General features: G+C 57.9%; 1 protein-coding gene across 1 annotated transcript in view; it reads right to left on the reverse strand.

Annotated features, from left to right (window-relative positions):
• The window catches only part of HHIPL1 (HHIP like 1), a 44988-nt gene extending 25514 nt beyond the window's left edge, over positions 1-19474 (reverse strand). The window contains exons 1-7 of the mRNA XM_023520480.1: positions 13513-19474; positions 10840-10983; positions 8233-8561; positions 7639-7765; positions 5763-5908; positions 2860-2941; positions 482-564 (exon numbers count right to left, since the gene is read on the reverse strand). Coding sequence (XP_023376248.1) covers positions 482-564; positions 2860-2941; positions 5763-5908; positions 7639-7765; positions 8233-8561; positions 10840-10983; positions 13513-14063 — 1462 coding nt within the window. The 5' untranslated portion in view covers positions 14064-19474. The remainder of the gene's footprint in view (positions 1-481; positions 565-2859; positions 2942-5762; positions 5909-7638; positions 7766-8232; positions 8562-10839; positions 10984-13512) is intronic.
• Positions 19475-19655: the final 181 nt, after the last annotated feature.

Below are 19655 nucleotides of genomic sequence, written 5' to 3' on the forward strand. Positions count from 1 at the left end.
TGGTCCCAGGGGCAGTCGCTGGTGGCCTTGCCTGGCCCTCAGGTCACAAGAGCCTTCCCACCGACCCGTCCAAACTATTTCTGACAGGCCCAGCCCGAATACTCCCTCCAATACAGGCCCTTGCTCCTAGAATAACTCTTTCCAATATTCCTGGTCCACACACAGACACACTCTCTTTCTCTGTCTCTCTCAAGAAATCTGAGTGTCCCTTGCCTGGCACTATCTATGTCTCCCTTTGCCCCTCTCTGACACCTACAGTCCCTTGGCCTGGGACTAGCAGACATCACAAGGGTGGATGGTGGTTTAAGGAGTTCCCCCCACTTAACTGAGTGTCTAATGTGTGCCCGGCACGGTGCTGGGCACAGGGGCCAAGGCAGGACACCGAGGTCCGGCTGGAAGGACCCCATCTGGTGGAGAGGTGGCTGGGTGTGGGCTGTAGGAGTTCCCCTGCCCTGCTGTGTCCCCGTTGGTGGACACTTACTTTCTTTAGGCACGAAGTGGATGAGGCGGCTCTTCACCTTCACCTGGGCAGGCTGGATCTGACACTTGCCAGGCGGTGCCCGTCTGCCAACACAGGAGATCATGAGTCCCGCCTTGGGAGCCTGCCCCGAACACGCCCTTGACATTGCCTTCCCCCCAGTGGCCAGGCAGGGAGGGAGGGGCTGTGTGTTTTCAGGCCCAGGCAGGGTTGACGGTAACCAAAGTGGACATTTATGGTTCACCTCCGGGGAGGAGGGCAGCACCCCTGCGTGCTCCATGCCCTGAGGCTCTATAAGAGCCCAGGATAGGAATCCCTTATCATGGCCTGCCAAGTGTCCACTCCCCTTCTGCAAGAGGGCTGGTGGCTCCCATGGGCCACTTCTAATTCAGAGCATGACTTGTCCTCAGAACATGATCGAATATCACAGTCCTTCCCCTCCCGTAGCCTGCCAATCCGACCCCTGAAACTGTGACTGCCCCTCCCCTGACCCCCTGCTCCCACAGCCTTTGAAGAGGGGCTCTCTCTGCCCTGCTGGTCCCCGGATTTCTGGTGATGCAGAAGCAGAGGTCCCCCTGCATGGAGGAACCGGGGAAAGATTAAGTCGGTTTAAAGAATTAAGAGGGAAAGAAAGAGAGTGCGCCCCTCAGGGCTGGCGGCAGAGCTGAGGGAGCCCAGGGCCTGGCGGGCGGGGTTCGAGGGAGCTGGAGAGGGAGAAGAGAAGGTTGCCGAGGCTATGAATTGGGGTCCTCTGACATCTTCGAGGGGCATGGGTAAGGAATGGAATCTGAGTTTAATTAGTTTTTGGCTCGATCTGTAAGTCTTTGAATGGGACCGAGCCTATTCTGGGACTAACCCACGTGGGTGCGAGACTTCAATAAGTCTCCCCAGCACCGGGGGGAAGCACGAGCAGCGAGGCAGCCACGTGACACGGGGCGGCTTGCAGACAGGCCTGGCAAAGAGGGGAACCGACTGAGGAGGGACACGGGCCTTTTCCCCCGGAGGCTGAAGAAACGCCACTGGGCAACACACTTCTCAAAGCCGTAGAAAAGATGGGTTTTCTGGTGGCTCCCAACTCCAGACACTATCCCGCAGGTTTGTTCCTCAAGAAAATCACGTGAAAATCCTTCTTACGGAAAAGGGTAGGAGACGCGCCAGAAAATGCCGCAGTGGTTACCCCTGCGTGTCATGGATGACCCCACCCCCTCCACTGCCCGTTTCTTACTTTTCCAAATGTCCCGGGGCCTCCGTGCATTAGGCTGTGCAGCGACAAAACGCATTTACTCCAAAAGAGAAAAATAAACGAGGTGAGGGAGGAGGGGAAGGGGCCTAACCCGTTCCTGGCTCCTCCGACCCGTGACTCTGCTGCACGCGGTTCAGCCAACAGCACGACCCAGGGTGATGACGGGCCGGCGGCGGTGCTCCCTTAGAGGAGCACTCTTTTTAAAAAAGTTGTCAGTAACCTTAGCGTCCGAGGAATGCGCAAGGCAATTCTGGCACCGTGACTCAACGGAAAACGACGCGGCCATCAAAAGGGACCCTTTGGAAGGTGATGTCGCAACGTGAAAACATGTATGCAAAATAGGGAAAAACGAACGAAGGAAAACGCCACGTGTGCGCGTGCTCGTCCACGACGACATAAGCCCCGGGCTACAGGGATGGCGGACAAACCCAGGGAAACGGAACGCAGGCCCGGACAAAAAGGGCTGCTCGTCGCGTTTTCCTTGATAAATAGTTACGTCGGTAATGAATAAATTTGTGCTTTTTTAAAAAAGTGTGGTCAACAAGGAATGTCTGAGACGCTGTCGTGGACGAGAGGAAGCTAGGAAGACACGGCGCCTAAATGCAACGTGGGGGTCCAGATGGGAGCCCAGTGCAGAAAAAGGACAGTAGGGAAAAACGAGAGAAATCCTCTTTAAAAACTCCAGTGACCTCCACTAAAAAAAAAAAAAGTGTAATTAATAGTAACGTACCAATATTGTTCATTAATTATGACGAAGGACACTGGCTGAGGAGTATATAGGACACTGGATTATCTTTGTAACTTGTCTGTAAACCTGAAACTATTCTGAAATTTTAAAAAGAATCATTTCTTAAAAACGTGGTGATGGAGCCTCGCTCATCGATCCCTGTGCGTATCTTCAACTCCTTCTCCTCATGGGTAGAGCTGGACCGTGAGGCCGGCGGACCCGGTTTTGAATCCTGGATCTGGCCCTCACCGTCGACATGGCCTGGCTGGCCGCATCCCCTCTCTAGACCTCGACGTTCCCATATGAACAATACCCGCCTTAGGGAGCGGTCAAGAGGGAACACGAGGTCACGGAGGTGAGGGCTCCTGGCAGACGGTACGAGCTCAGGCACTGCCACGGGCGGGGACTCACCTGGAGGGGTCGATCACTTTGTAGACGACTCCGCGTGCTGCGGTGGCACTCGGCATGCCCGTCGACATGAAGTACAGCTCCCCTTGGAGAAGAAGCGAGGCGAGGAGTGAGAATACTGCCTGGGCACCGTCCCGGCCAGCCCACGCCCCCCGCCTCAGGCCCCGAGACGGACCCTAACCTCGGGTGTGCCACGAGGGGAGGCGTCTGGTCTGCTGTGGCACTTCAGTGCCAGGAGCTTCTGCAGCACAGGCTCCCTGGCTGCGGCCTCTCTGCCTGGACCCACCCAGGCTCCGACATCTGCCTCCCTCCTGGTGACCTAGCCCCACCCCTGGTCCCTGCCTGGGATTCACATCCATGGATGCAATGAAGATCCACAGCCCAGCTTCCCCGCTAACTGCTTCCTGGGTGATGCGGGCACATGCGGATCCCTGAGCCTCAGCATCCTCATCCCAAAACGAGATGCTTCGTAGCACTGTTACAAGGCTTCGAAGAGCACACAGGAAAGTGTTCCATCAGAGTTAGCTATTACTGCTGTCATCACTGTCACCCAGGATCTGGGTCCCGCTAAGTCCTTGAGGCCAAGGTCCTTATCCCCTGGCCAGCAGGCAGAATACAAGCTCGGGGACTCTCTCGTGTGAAGGCCAGCTCCCTCACTCAGCACCACTGAGTGAGCACCAGCAGCTCTGGGACAGGCCCACTTCGAGCCTCAGTTTCCCCACCTCTCAGGACTAGTGGAAATGCAGTGAGTGAGTTATGAGCGCCTGGCGCCACGTGTGCTCTCAGGGAACGTGAGTTCTCTGCTCTGCCCTCACTCCATTCTGCCCCCTGGCCCTCGCTGACAGAGGCACCTACGTCCAGGAAATAAGCTTCATTATTCCCATCCTACAGATGAGAAAACAGAGGCTCAGAGAGGTCAAGTGACTTGTCCAAAGTCACACAGCTGGCGAGTGGTTAAGCCAGGCCTGGAACTCAGGAATGTCTTTACCCCCAGGCCCACACCGATGGCTGGGAGGCCCAGACACAGGCCACATGTGACTCAGTGTGATGGTTCAGCCATGCGAATACCTTCCTTCCTTGTAGGAGGACAGTGGAGAGCTCAAGGGTGGGGGTGGGGGTGGTCTTCCCCAGGAGAGGCCCAGACAGACAGCAAGGTGGGAGCTCTGCTTGTGGCGGAGATAGGGAGACTAGGCCCAGATGGTGATGATGCAACCCGCGGGAAGAAGCGGGGTACCCAGGCTGGTTCCTTCTGGGGAGTCCATAGACGCAGCTGTGAATTTGCTGTGCAGCCTTGGGCTGTCGCATCCCTCTCTGGGCCACTTTCTGGAGGCACTGACCCCTCCCTGGCTGGGCAGCCCTCCCACCCACACTCCAGCCCCCGGGAGCAACTTGGGGCTCCCCGCATACTCTGCTCCCTTGGCCTGGAATGCGTGTCACCACTGTCTCCCTTTGGCTGACCAAAGCGCAGGGCCCTGCTCTGGGGGGCCTCCAGGGGCCAGGCTGGGTACCGTACCCCCAGTCATGAATAGTCAACCTCAGTTTCCCCATCTGTAAAGTGACAGGGCTGGACTAACTACTCCCCAAGGCCCCTTCCAGCCTTGATCTTCTGGGAGCCATGGTCCCCAATCCTACACACAAGCAGGGAGCCCCACCAGCACTGCCGAGACCTGCTCAGAGCCACGCTGCCCTCTTGGTCCCTGTGGTATGGACTGTCCCTGGAGGACGCCGGGCCAGCCGAGGTACTTGTTTCGCAATTTGCAAATATCACGAGAACAACTAGAGGGGCAGGGGCTGGAGCCTGAAGCTGGGGGAGGTGTGTTTGCCGTGGACTCCAGAGCTCTGTGCCTCCCAGGGGCCACCTTGCCCACGCTGGCCGCCAGGCTGTCCCCGGGCCGTCTGTCTCAGAGGGGCCCCGGCCTGGCTGTCCATCACTCAGTGACACTCAGAGGGCTGAGGAAGGGGCCCTGGGAAATGGATCTTCCAGGTCCAGCCTCTGTGGGGGTACGGGGTGTGGGTGGGGAAGGAGGAGAGAGAGCACCCCTTCTTCCAAAACACCGTAACCTCCTATCGACCAACAAAAAGGACTTTAAAGGACCCAGTGAGCTGGGAGAGGACAGTGGGGGCCGCCGCTGCCCTTTTGAAAATTTAGATTCTGATGGGTGTCAGTTTAACAAAAGTTTCCCAGACTCAGGCCTGGGGGCTCTGGGGCCCAGGCCCTGCGGGGGATACCCCTCCAAAGGCCCCCAGGTGGGCGTTGCCCAGCAACCAGGCCAAGCATCCACTAGGCCCCACTGGGAGCCCCTAAGCTTTTGTCCAGGGACAATCCAGGGCCAAGGACAAAGGCGAGCGGCTGGAGTGGGATCCAGTCCCCATAGGCCCTCGTCCTCTACCCTCTGCCACTGCTCCCTGCACTGAAAACACAAGCGCCTGAATGCGGGACCCACAAGCAGACAAGAGGCGGTGTCCGCCCACTCTCTGAAGGCGACGTGGCTCTAATGTCCAGGCCCAACACATTCGCCGTCAGGAGCCCAGGGCAGTGGCGGTCTCGGAGGCCTTCTTCGCCTACTGCCCGCATTTCCGCCATGACAGAGCCTTTCCTGGTCTGCCAACTGCCTTGGACTCCTCCCCAAGTCATCGTGCTGCCCGCAGCAAGCCTGACCACGGCAGGGACGGGGGAAGGGGAGGAGGCGACCACTGCTCCCGTCTTCCAAACGAGGAAACTGAAGCTCAGACTGGTGAGGACGACACCTAGGCAAGGTCTCGAGCCCACTGAGCACCTCGCTCCCCAGCCTGAAGTTAATTTCAGGCCTGAGACCCCATCCCTCAAACCCCGGGCCAGTGAGATGCACAGGGTAGGGAGGGGCAGGCACGGGCAGCCCAGATGGAGAGGCCTTGGCAGTGCTCACCAGCCTCGTCTTCGCCGAATGAGATGATGTATGGATGGTAGTTATTGATGAGGCCCGGGAACTCGCAGGTCTGGCCCTGGCCCATGCAGATCTCGTTGTACCGCCACTGGCCTGTCCCCGAGTTCTCTCGGAGGGACATCAGACGCCTGCAAATGGAGAGAAGCTGCGGGGTCATGCCTGGCACCCCGCAAACCAATGCACCCACTCACTCATCTATGATCCATGCAACGGGGACCATACATAACTGCAAGGTCCAGTGCAAAATGAGCATGCAGGGCCCCTCGTTCAAAAAGTACTAAGAATTTCAACAGTGACGGCAAAGCATTAAGCTAAGTGGGGCCCTTCTGAGCGTGTGGTCCTGTGCAAGTGTGCAGGCTGCATATCCATGAAGCTGGGCCTGCGGTCTTTACCGAGTACCTGCAAGCATCAGAGAAGCATGCGGACAGGGCGCAGGAGACCAAGACTATTTTGGCCTCTCAGATCAGTGCCACACACGACCAGCAGGAGACAGTCAAGAGCTGAGCTGGGTTTCAGACCCCTCCAAGGCTGGTGCCCAGGGGTGTACGCCCACACTCTGGAGCTGCCTGCACTTCAGAGCACAGGGTGGAGCCTGGGCATCTTCAGAATATGCTGATCTGGCCCCTAACTCCCTTCCCCATCTGTCAATAACCTGCTGATACTTCTGGGTCCTGCTCAACCATCCACTCCTCTGGGAAGCCCTCCTGACTAGCCCCGTGCTGGGCTTCTCCAGCACTGGGCACAGGCTCTCAGAGGCCGGACGAGAGTGGACAGGGTGTTTGTCTCCCTGACTTGGGTACGAGACACTCTTCAGCTCTTGCACCTGACCTGCAGACAGGCTTGGGATTTTGACACCCCTAGGGGAGGCCTGAGGGGGGATAGGAGACCTGGGGTAAAAACAGAGGCTTCATCTAGAGCCATTTTCCAGATGGGGTAGCTGAGTCCCAGAGGCAGACCCCGCGGAAGGGGCTGAGCTGGGGAGAAGGACCCAGCATCCAGATGCCCAGGTCAGAGTTCTCTCAGATGCAGCTACAGACCTACTGGCCACACACCCGCTCAGGTCAGCAGCCTGCAAGAGGTGAGAGCTCTCCCGCCGGCCTCGGGCTCTTTCGATTCCTTATTTCCCCTCCTGAGGAACAGCTGCCCGCATGTGGAGAGTCTGGCTGGGGATAATCAAGCCACCGGATACAGCGTGTACTAGATTCTAAGTGCTGCGTGTAGTAACGGTCTCGGTCCTTAAACAGCACTAGGAGGCAGCTACTATCATCACCTCCATTCTGCAGATGAGGAAACTGCAGCAGAGGGAGGTGAACTCATGGGCTCAAGGTCACATGGCTAACGAGCGGGCCAGGAACTGGACCCGGGCGATCTCGGCTGCACTTTTAAGCACCGTGTGTGGCGTGGATCTTCCCTGTGCTTCTCTGGTCCTCGGTTTTCTGCCCTGCACAGTGGGAAACGAGGTGCTCAGGAGGCCCTCCCTACAAGTTCCCCTGGGGAAGGAGGCTGGCCCGCAGCAGGTTTGGGGGGCATGCTCTCTTTCCCCCTCGAAAATCTGTTTAGGGTGTGACTCGCCCCCACCCACACCTTCCAGGGTCAGCGGGTGGACGCGGCACTGCCATAGTGTGGGGCAGCAAGGCCCCAGAGGCCCCCACGGTCACACTCGGGCTGGACCGCCAGCTCCCCTCTCCCTAGTAGGGTGGCCCCTCTGGCTTCTCCTGGACCAAGGCCCTGGTTAGCTGGTACAGCGACAGGTCCTGGCAACCTTGGGGCGACCCTGAGCCTGCCTAGGAAGTTGTTCGTGCACCCCTCACCTTGCTCCTTTTTCCTCTCAGGCTCCTGGAACTGTCAGGCCACTTACCCACTCATGAAATCTCCGAAAATGTAGAGGCCGTTCAGGTTGGGGTACTCGCAGCCCCGGTACACATAGCCCCCGGTGACCGACTTGCCCAGTTTGTGTGGGTAGGCGAATATTGGCAGCACATCATCTGTGGGGTGGGAGAAGCAGTGGTTGAGTCTGGGGGGGAACTAGCCCCCCCTACAACAAAGCTTGGTGGGTGGTCCTGAGTCTTGCTGGGCAAGGGGATGTGAGGTCGCTAGGAGGGCCTGAGATGAGGCCACAGATGGTCACCCAGGGAGGGAGGTGCTTACAGACTGTAAGGTGGGGAGGAGAGCGTGGGTTGGGGGCGGGGGAAGAGCGAGAAGCATCCCAGGTAAATTGGGGAGGGGGGAAGAGGCGAGGGGACATGCCGGCTCGGGGTTTCAGGGTCCCGGAGGGAGGTACTGGAGCACATCGGGTGGGGTAAAGGGCGGATCTGGGATGCGGGTCCCCAGGGTAGGTCCCGTTGAGCCTCTTGCAGCCGCACAGGGAGGCGCTGGAGCACCGCCATGGGGTGAGGCGGGGCCCTGGGGAGGAGGGTCCGGGAACGGGCAGAGGGGCGGGGGTGGCGGTCACCGAGGGAGGCGTTGGCACACAGCCTGCGGTCGTAGCACTCGAAGCCCTCGCGCGCGCGCCAGCCGTAGTTGCGGCCGCTCTCCACCAGGTCCACCTCCTCGAACTTGTTCTGGCCCACGTCGCCGCAGAAGAGGCGCCCGCGGCCCGCGCCCGACGCCGGGTCGCCCCGGTCGAACGAGCAGCGCCACATGTTGCGCACGCCCAGGGCGTAGACCTCGGGCCGCGCGGCGGGGTCGCTCACGAACGGGTTGTCGGGCGGGATGCGGTAGAGCGGGCCGCGCTCGTTGCGGTCCACGTCGATGCGCAGCACCTTGCCCAGCAGCGCTGACCTGCGGCCCGGCGGGAGAGGCGCGGCTCGGGGTCGCCCTGCGCCAGGGGGCTCGGGCACCGCAGGGCAGGGGCGGGGGCCCGTGGCCGAGCCAGGGGCAAGGCAAGGCTGGGCTGTGGCGCCGGGGATCTCAGATTCAGTCCTCCGCTACTTACCAGCTGGGTAACCCGCCTCATTCCACATTCATCCTGCCCTGCGCCAGGCCCCGTCCCAAGCACGGGACATTCGTACCATCTGTGGCCTCGTTTAGGCCTCACAACAAACCTTTTAGGTGACCCCTGTTTTACAGATGGGGCAGCTGAGCTCGGAAAGGTCACGTAAGTGCCCAGTCGCCACACCGACATGACATGGTAGAGCTGGGGTCCAGTCCAAGCAGCCCGGCTTCAGAAACCCAAGCTCATTACCACAACGCTGTCTAACGTCCCCAGGCCTGTGCCCTCCCCTGTGATGTGAGGGTGGGCCCTCTCTTTCCCGCTTCCTTACACGGTTGTGCTACAGGGTGAAAACACTCCTAGAAAAAGGACTCCGGCGTACAATTTTCTTCCAGCACAGTGCCTGGCACATAGTAGGTGGTCGTTAAGTATTTGCTGAGTGGATGAATGAATTACCGCGATCAAAGTCAAGTGCAGCACACAGAGAGCACAGGCTGGAGCTGGGAGTGGGGAGCGAGAACGCTGCCGGTCTTGGCAGGAGACGGGAGGCTAGCTTCCCGCCGGCTCCCTCACACTCCAGGGCCGCTGTGCAGAGCGCGGGCAGGCCTCAGCGGCGGTTCGGTTCACCCCACACTCTACACCCACCACCTCGACCTCAAACACGAGGCAACACAGGTTCTGAGAGGGGGACCGCTCGCCAGATCCCACAGGCAGCTCTGGACAGGAAGCCAGGCCACGACGCAGCCCCATGCCACATCACGTTTGGGGCCCCTGGACGCAAGGAGACCACAGGGCGTGCCCTCGAGAGCCAGGCAGAACAGGAGTATAGCCCTTAACCCCACAGAGCTCCTGGGGGTTTCATTCATCCCATGACAAAGGTGACGCATGGCGGGAGAAATCTGCCTTATGCTTAAAGGTGATTTTTTATGCAGCCACGTCATTAGTGTTTTGGAGGACTCCCTCTAGGCTGCTTTTCAAGGTAGGACTGGCGTGTTTTTCACATTTGATGCGACCGTACCCATCATTTTCACACTGCATCAGCACCTAAGTGTTTCCTTCAAATGTCCGTTTTAACGATGATAAAATGCTCCCACCCAACAGAGGCACCACCGTTAACTCTCCACTGCCGACATTTGCCCAGGGGATTCCTCTCGCATGCTCCAGCCTGCTCGGCACCAAGCTGCAGACGACACCCTGGAGCCACACCACGCACCAGGCTTCCATACGTAAGTGGGCAAAATAATGTTTTAAGTTCTCTCCAATTATCCACAAATCCTTAATATCTATTTTCTCAGCTTCGTCTCTAAACACATCCCAAACATGGGAAAGCTGCACTGACTCTTACACTATCATATATGAAAGCACAAGTCACAAATCGTGAACACTTTAATTACTGTAATCAGCATCCGACTCGCTATTTTTACTTTCTGGGCTGAGGAGGGTTTTGTTATTTTGGCTAAGACAGTGGAGGAGGCTTTCTTGAGACTGCTGGGTAGGCTGGTCCATACTCACGAGACTCTAAGTGTGCGTGTGCGCGCGCGCGTGCGCATGTGCGTGCGTCTGTGTACCTATGTCTGTGTGTCTGTGTCTGTGTGTACGGCAGTGAGATGACAGCAAGCCATTTGCTCAAGCCCAGGAGTGAGTAACGGAGGGCAAGACTATGCTTCAATGTCTGGGCCATCGTGGGTGACCTCTGGGGCAGAACACCCACTTGTCCATTCGACCCTGCTCCAACCAGCTCATACCCCCCATTTGGTCTGAGAGGCACCTCTTTTCTTCCTATGGTTCCGGCAGGGCTGGGCTGACCTCAGAGCAAAGTCTATCTTCCCAGAGGCTCTGTGACGTCACTTATCAGGTATCCGTGGCAAGTGGGCTCTACACCTGACCCCTGACAAACGTGATCGCGTTTGCTTCTCATGACAAGCCCCCCACGCAGATTATTACTCCCCTCTAACTGATGAGGGGCAGTGACCCGACCGGGTCCCCAGCTGGCTAGCTGCAAGCTGAGCTGGGACACAAGGCCATTTCTGCCCTTCACTGCATAGCTGAGGAGGAGACTCCCTCCAAGAGAGGACATGATCCAGGAGCATGCATACCAGCCCGCCAGCCGGCCCAAGCGGAACGTACTTGTTTTGGGCATTCCCAAACTCTCCAAAGGGGTCTCCAGCCATGCCACCATCTCCGGTAAAGATGTAGAGGTACCCATCTTCCCCAAAGAGCAGCTGGCCCCCATTGTGGTTCGAGGCTGGTTCTTCAATCTCCAGGATTATCCTAAAAGAAGATAAGGCACCCCCAACCCCCAAAAATAACCTCAGCCAAAAACAAAACAAGATCACAGCAATGAAATCTCCTCTCTCTTGGATGTCATTTCACAGTGGGAAGACTTCACATCCTTTATAGCAGGTGATTTTTACAAAGATCCAGTATGCTGGGCAGGGATAATTCCCCCCATTGTACTAATGAGGAATCAGAGGCTCAGGGGGGTTGAGTAACTTGCCCAAGGTCACACGACCCATAGGTAGCAGAGCTGGGACTAGAGCTCAGGTCTGCTCATTCCAGTCCAGCACTTTACCTACTGCTCCCCACTGCTGACACCTGCCCTGTTATGATCATGTGACACGGCTGACCCAGCCACTGGCACTACTGGTCTCTTCATCACCAGAGCTACCTACACGCCAGCCACGTAAGCTGAGCACTTTCTACACACTCTCTCATTTGCTATCTACCATAACTACTAAGGAAGTGGGCTGGACGGCGTGGGCTGTGCCCATCTCCACACCCACCCGTCAGCAGCCTCCATTACCCCATGGGGGAGCCCTTTCTCTATTCTGCCGGCCACCTGGCCTCGAGAAGGGTTCACCAACGGAGAGTGGAAGGCAAGAGGAACGGAGAAGCCCTGTTTCCCTGGCTTCTGGCTCTGCCTCCGGGAGCGGTGGTTGCAGAGGTGGCGACCATGAACACCTGGGCTTTGGCCCAGACATCTTGGTGCTGGGAGCAGCAAACTCAGCAGCACAGACCTCTTCCCACGAGCAGTAGCATCCTCTCGCAGTTACTGATCTCTAGGTAACCTCACCTTCCCCTTTTCCTTCTCTGGCCCTCCCAACACCTTTGTAGCCCACTCCTTGCATTTAATTCCCTTTTACCGAGGCTGGTTTAGATTTTCCGGGATTGGTCACTGACTTAATAATACCTTATTACTACAGGTAAGAAAAACCAATATACAGACAGGTCAAGAACTTGAACCCAGGACTTTGGGCCTTCAAAGCCAAGACCGGAAGCCTTTCCATGTGAGACCAACACACATGACTTGGTGAGCCACACACAACCCTAAACTCCATCCGGGTCCTCCACGGAAAAGACAGCTTAGACTGTTGGTTACCCACCTCCCATCAGTACCAGAGCCCCGGGAACAGACTGACGGCTGACTCATGCGAGGATGACCACTCATTCCTGTCCCTGCCCTGAGCCAGCCATGCCGACTTCGCCCCCTACATGAGTCAAGTTCTAGGCTTGTACTTGTGAGGTCCCCAGAGGACCCTCGCTGAAGCCTCACTCTGAAATATGTTCATTTGTATATTCTGTGTCGCATTTTCAGTCTTAATCAGCAATCCGTTTTTGAACATCACTGTTGAAGACACATCCATTCTGTCCCCATCTCCCTCTGTGAGATCCACGTGATTAGCTTGGTCTCTCTTGGATAACTGATTGTGCAGCCTCATATAAAATCATGAGAATTATGTTTTCTCCTTTTACTCTGGCTGCCAGGAAGCTCAGTCAAAATTACTGCTACATGACAAGATCTACATTAGCCCTCACATTAGCCAGCATACTTGATTCCTTCTCCATTTTATTCTTTCAATATCAAGATTTTAGTTTCACCATTTGCCTTTTTTGCCCTCAGATCCAGTCTTGGCCCTCCTCCTACCTGTTCTCTACATCAGAGGGCCAGTTCCTACAAACTACATTTCCCATGCTCCTTTGCTGGTTGCCCTCCAGCTTGATTCAGCCAGTGAAGGCACTGGCGGGAGACTGGAGGGCGGGAGAAGGGAGAAGTTAGGGTTATTTCTTCCCTCTCTCTCTCCCCGTCCCCCTCTCCTTCCCCTCCCCCTGCCCCTCTCTTCCTCCTCCTTCCCTCTGCCCCTTCACATAGCATCTTGGCAATACCTACATCTCCTTCCTGGATCCAACTCCCCCTGCCCAGGCCCAGCACGGTTCCAGCTTCCACTGAGTGGCCCCAGGTCTGAGGCTCCAGTAACCCCACCTTCTCACTTTGTCCCCCAGCCCCAGTGCTGGAGGCAGCTTCCTTCCGTTGTTAAACTCAGGGATGGCTCACTTCTTCCCCAGGCTGCTCTGTCATCATTTGCGACGCCGTAGTAACTAATTCCCATGTCAAATTCTGCTTACTAAATGACCGGGCACAGGATTTATTTTCCTGCCAGACCAGGGTTCCAGCTCTGATGCTTCCAGGCGGTGTGACCTAGCAGATCACGTCACCTCTCTAAGCTTCCACTTCTCATCTGTAAAATGGGGAAAGTAACACTAACCTCATTGGGCTTTATGAGAACCAAATGAAACGGACCATCTAGAGTGCCTGATCCCCGTGTTTGGACTTGAGCCTGTGACATCTGTTTGGCAACTGTCCCTCCCAAGACCCCAGGACATGGGGTTTACCACCCCAACCCCCGGGGGTGATATTCAAAACATTCGGCCACCTGTGCGGCACACAGCGTGAGCCGGCGCGGTCACACCGCAGCGTTCCGGCCCTGCCCCCGCCCGGCCTGGCTCCCCCGGGAAGGCCACCTCTCAGAGTCGTGGTCCACGGTGTTCACGTCGTCCTCCGAGACCCTGAACTCGCTGATGCGGATCCACTCGGCGAAGTCGACCCCCACCGAGTAGTAGACGTAGAGCTTGCCGTTGTGCCGGAAGCGGGGGTGGAAGGCGATGCCCAGGAAGCCCCGCTCGTCGCCCTCCCACGGCGACGTGAGCACCGCCCGGCTGATGTTCAGGAAGGGCGTCTCCAGGCGCGAGCGGTCGGGCAGGTAGGCCCACACCAGCCCCACCTGCTCGGCCACGAAGAAGCGGTGCGTGCCGTCGCGGGCGTGGACCATGGCCACGGGGTTGCGCAGCCCGTTGGCCACCTCCTCCAGGCACAGCTGCAGGCAGCCCTTGGCATCGGCCACCACGCGGCCCAGGTTCGAGTTGAGGTGCTCGTTGACCAGCAGGCGCGGGAAGCAGTAGTCCGCGTCGTTCAGGGAGAGGTAGCGGCAGAACCGGACCCGGTTGCCCTCCAGCGCCCGGAGCTCGCGGTCGGGCGAGAGATGGCGGAACAGGCCGCGGCACGTCTGCCACATGTCCAGGCAGTAGTCCTCGCAGAGCCCGGGCACGGACCGCAGCGGCGTGGACGGGTCCTCGGCGTCGTAGAGGTGGGCGGCATAGGGCGAGCATTCCTGCAGAGACAGGGACGGCTCAGGGACGCCTTGTGGTGGCACTCACTCTCTGTGTGGCTTCGGGCTGGTCACCATACGTCCTGGAGCCTCGGGCTGCTGATGTGTGAAAGGGGGACAACCCCATGGGTCTGTTACCGGGACTAGTCTCCGCGGGGGCAGCAGCCACTCGCCCTCTCTTTTTCTCTTGCCTTGATGCTTCTGTCAGAGCAGCCACCACGACTGTTACCGTTAGCAACCCTAACAGCACCAGCAGCCACTGTCGAGCACCTACTGTGTGCAGGGAGGGGCTGAGGCCCTTTTATATACTTTCTCTTTTATATATGATGCCTCCGCCCTTTATCCGCACTCTGTGTAGCTCCCGCTCCGGGGCCACCTCCTCAGAGAGGTCTTCCCTGACCACTCTCCACCACCCGTATTTCCTCCTGGCCTCTGACTCAGCTTAAAAAACATACAAAACCCCCATAACATTCCCTGATACTATAATAAAAATGAATGCGTTTACACGTTTATCGTCTGTCTTCCTGGGAGCATAAATTCCACGAGGGCGGGAGCGCTGGCTGTCTTGCCCACTGCCCTACCCCAGCTCCTAAGAGGAGGACCAGTATGTAGTAAGCTCACTGTGAGTGCTCAGGGAAACTGCTGAATGCTAACTCCCCCTGCCCAGCCCTTAACGGTGCATAAGCGCTCCTACTCCGTTATTCACTTAATCCTCACAAGAGCCCATGAGGGGGACTGTGCTACAGATGGGGGAGATGGAGGCAGCCCCTCCCCCATTCGGCACCATTCATCAGCGTGGAGGAGTCTGGGCTGGGTCTCGGTGAGCCCGTTCTCCCCAGCACCCCAGAGGCTGGTACCTGTACCTGTATGTGTTTGAGTTGATAACGCCCATGCCTACACATCCCCCTGACCTCTGGACCCCCCCTTCTTCATCCCTCAGGCACCTGGGTGCAGCCCCTCCCGGGCAGGGCCCTGGGGCCGGCCTCCACTCCAGCAGCCAGCAGAGCAGTTTTCCTATGAGATACAGGAATCAGACCCCCAGGGGCACCCCTTCAGACACCCCTGGCCTCACTGGCCCCTTTTCCAGTTCTACTGGGTGCTAATTTCACCGGCAAAGCCCAACAGCTGTGGTGTACCCCTTGCCTTCCACCAAGGGCTTCCCCACTGATGAGACACTATAGACCCCATTCAGTGCCTGGCTGGGCACGATTTGGAATGTGGGAGAGTTCAGGCCTCAGGAGCAAAACTTCGACCCCTGGGAGGACAGCGCTGATGGCTGAACCGTTCCAACTTCCTCCCTCTCACGGACAGTCCTGATTTGCAGCTCATACAGTTTCTTGGAACCATGGTCCTGCTGGTTCAAGCATCAGTCACGTTCAGCAGCAGACAGCTGGAAACTGCTTCTTCCCTCTGCCCCCATCACTCCTGCTTTCGGGGTCCACTCACCCTACTAAGGAAATAGCCTGCAAGCTCTACCCCAGGTTCTGCTTTTGGGAACCCAGGCAGTGGCAACAAACCTGACCAAGCCTTGCCCAGCTTCCAGCCTCCGGCGCCCACCCGCTAAGAGCGGAGAGCCCACCTCACCGCCCACCCCCCAGAGGTGGCCAGGCACTCGCTGATCCCTGGTCCACCCTGCCCACAGCTTCCCCATAGCTCCGCCATCAGCTCCCATCCCCACTGTCCCTGCCTGCTGCCCACCTTCCACTTCCGGACACAGTCACCTCTGAGCTTCAGCTCCTTTGCAGGCATGCCCTTCCCTCGCAGGCAGAATCCTACTCAGCCTTAAGTAGTGACCATGGCCATGGGAGACAAGTAATAGCAGTGATGGCTCCTGGGTATCTGGAGACTGTGGGCCAGGGCCAGGCCGGGTGCGCCACTGAATCTGAATTTCCTCCTTGAGGCAAGGAGGAAATTTCTGTTCCCACTGGACAGATAGGGACACAGAGACTTTGAGGAGGAAGCCACTGACCAAGGTCCCATGCCAGAGTGGACAGGCTGGCGTTGGCAGGTGGGAGGAGGGGAGTGGTATTTCCAAGCTCCATGGGCTGGGTCTAACTGCGCACACTCACACCATGGCACCTTCCTTACACCCCACCTGCCCAGAGCAGAGGCCTCCGCTCCCCAGGCTCCATAAGGACCTCCCTCAGTTAGAGCCCCCGACAAGAGCAAGTGTAATTATTAGTCTGTGTCTGACACCGCCCCCGCACCAGGCAAAGGCCCGCTCTGACTCGGCTACCGGCCCCCTGAGGCGTCGAGGGCTGCTCCTCCTGCGGCGGGGGAGGCGCTGACAGCCGCACAGTTCCCCTCACACACAGGACCAGGCCGGGTTCCAGCAGGAGGCCTCCAGGGGCGGCGGTGGCAGGCTGCCCTCTTGGCTGTGTTCTCAGGCTCCAGGCCAGGGGCCGCTCCCTCCCGTTACACGATTGTGGCTTTTGGTCACACCATAGCCTATCTTCCTGCCCCCGGCCCCCACCGCTACTGTGGACCTGAGGGCCACTTAGTGATCTATGCTTAGAGGTCCAGTAGGTCACTGTCCCAGGCCCAGGAGGATACCACACTTCACATGCTTCACTCTGTCGATGAGCAGGCCAGACGGGCCGCTGCAGTGGCATTTCTCCAACCATGTCCCCAGAGCCTCCTGTGAGTCTGGCCAGTGGGAGGACCAGGGAGGGTCTGTGTGCACACGTGCTTCAGTTAATCTTCTGAGGTAGGGTCGTTGTGCCTTCTATTGGATAGCTGAAGAGGTAACACTTAAAAGAAGGTCACATGTCAAGAAGTGACCAAGGCAGGGCTCAGACCCAGACCTCATGACATCCAGACCAGGGCTCTTCCAGACAGGTTAGCAACCTCTCATTCGGCAAGTATTTACTGGGCCCCGACTGTGTGCCAGACACCATCCTTGGCTCAGAGACACAGTGGGGAGCAGAACAGACTTCTAGAAACCAATCTGAGCACCCTCCACTCATCCAAGCTCAGCCCGGAACTAGACAGGGAGCAAGGAGCGTCCCTAGGGCACCAGGCAGGAAGCACAGCATCCATGTATCAAAGCGCCGGGTCCGGCAGGCTCTAGCTCGTGACCTATGTACTCTGAGTTACACACAGACGAACCTGGTGCCAGACCTGGGTAGTCCAGAAGCAGAAAATGACAAGAGGGTGCAGTGACTGCTGCTGACAAGGACACTCGGAGGCTAGCGTCAAAGTGGCCAGCGGGGGCAGGCGGCAGAAAACCCCTGGAAAACTGACCCATTGCCATACTGCTCAGCTGCCGGGGCCATTCCGTGCAGTGGCCTGCCCATTTTCACTGCGTAGTGGGCGACACGCATGTCTCTGGCCCTGAGTCTTGGAGGCATCTATGTCCACCGCCTCTCCTTTAGGAAGACCGAGTATTTGTGCACAGCGTTCTCGAAGGGGATGTTCCCTCCTCGCCCACCACTTCTGCATCTGGAAAACTCCTATTCATGACTCAAGGCCCAGCTCGAAAGTCTCTTCCCACTCCCCCATTCCCGGCGGCCCTGACCCCTGCCTGGCCCTTGTGGATGCTCCCACAGCCCTCCGTTCACATTTCAGACATGGCGCTCACTGAACTGTAATTCTGTAGCTAGTGGGGTGAGCTTTCCGATCCTGCTGTCACATTAGTATTGCCAGAGGTGGCACCGTGGGTCTTCATAGCTAGGACTTAATTATCTCTGTGCATATCTGTCCACTCCCACAGACTATGGGACCCTCCCGGGCATGGACCCCAGGACACAGCACACAGTGGGGCTTTACGAAGGCAGGCAATACGGCAAAGTGACTCAGAGAAGGGCTTTGGAGTTAAAGAGCACTGGAGACTGAGTCTACCATTCCCTCTGTGACCTTGGGCAAGTTCCTTAACCTCTCTGTGCCTATGTCCTCATCTGTAAAGGGGAGAAGAATTCCGTCCTCAGAGTTGTTGAGAGGAATAAATTGAGATGATGCATGTGGTTCAGTAGATGCTCAAACAATATAGACTATCGAGATGCAACTCAGTGCTCCCTCCACCGGGAAGCCTTCCCTGACTTCTCCAGAGAAACTGTGGCCTTTCCAAGAAAGCCTCAAGAAAGGGCATGAAGGGGCCAGGAGGGACAACTGCCCTCTAGCTCAGGAGCCATCCTGGGCATTTGGAGGAGTTGTGGGTACCAGATAGGGGCAGGCTCTGGAAGGGGCTGTGGGGATAGGCATGTTTCCGTGGTCTCTCTCCTGTCTGCAGTCCATCTCCCCAAGGCAGATGTGAATGCCTGAATGCCTGCCGTCATCGACTAAAGCTTGTAAACAGGCACCTCGGCAAGCTCCCCGGTGGTGGGAATCGGGAGGTGGTGGGAATCGGGAAGCGCTGAACCCAGCCGCAGCCTTGGCTCACAGGGTGTACCGGCCTCCACCAGTGCTGCCCCAGCCTCCCACAAGGCCTCACCGAGGAAACCCTGATCCGGCCTCACTGCCCTCACCAAGCTCATTCCAGACATGAAGTCGCTCCCAGAAATGCCTGGGGTGAGATGCTAGTGGCCATTCCACCGCTGGTTGCACAAGGCCAGGCCACGCTGCGGAGGTCCCCAAGGAAGGAGGGTGCCTCCCGCCAAGGGAGTTAGCAGGGCTGACCCCTTCCTTCCTCCTCCTCGGACCTATCCACCATATTTGCTCTGCTGAGCCTGCCACAAAGTAAGTGCTCCATCGACAAATGTGGAGCGAATGCACAAACTCTGCTATGTGACCGGGGTGGGAAGGCCACGGGACCTGGTCTCAAAGGGCCCCCAGGCAGGCGAGGGAGGCAGATGCTTGACCGGCTCCTCTGAGATGGACCGTGGGGGCTCAGCAGTGTCCACCAAAGGCAATTGCGCCCCCCTCGTTTGCATTCTGGAGCTCCCCGGGGACCCCATTGGCTCCCAGACCCTCTTATTTCCCACCCAGATGGTCCATTCCCATTAGCAATGAGTGTGGTCCAAGTGCCCAGAACGGCCGCCACCATGGCCACCGCTGGGCTGTGTGACCCCCGAGCAAGTCCCTGCCTCTCTAGACCTTTGCTGAATGGGCCTCTGGACCTGGCTCGTCCCCACCCCGGGCTGCACAGCCAGTGGGGGGCCAAGGAGGCATCAGAGAAATCCAGGTGGAACTGTCCACTGGGCCCCTCATGTGTGTCATGTAGTCTGCGTGGCAACCCTGGGGAGGGGTGCTGGCTAAGATTGCCCCTGTTTTAAAGATGATGCAACTGTAGTGCTGTGGTGACCTCCCAGGGTCACTTGGCCAGGAGGTGGCAGAGCCAGGATCAAATTCCAGTATATCTGACCCCAAACTTGCCCTCCCGCCCCTCCTCACAGCGCCTGCCCCTGCCGGCTGAAGGCCGGGACACTGCGCTGGCCCAGCAGGACCCCTCCAGCCCCACGTCCTCTCACTGCCCAGGTGCTGGGCCAAGGCCAGCCTTAGGGCTTAACAGTCTTGACCCCATTACCCGCCCGGTTCCAGTCAGGCCCTCCGTATCAGACCCAC

The sequence above is a fragment of the Pteropus vampyrus genome, unplaced genomic scaffold (assembly GCF_000151845.1).
Source record: "Pteropus vampyrus isolate Shadow unplaced genomic scaffold, Pvam_2.0 Scaffold268, whole genome shotgun sequence".
In the NCBI taxonomy this organism is placed as follows: Eukaryota; Metazoa; Chordata; class Mammalia; order Chiroptera; family Pteropodidae; genus Pteropus; species Pteropus vampyrus.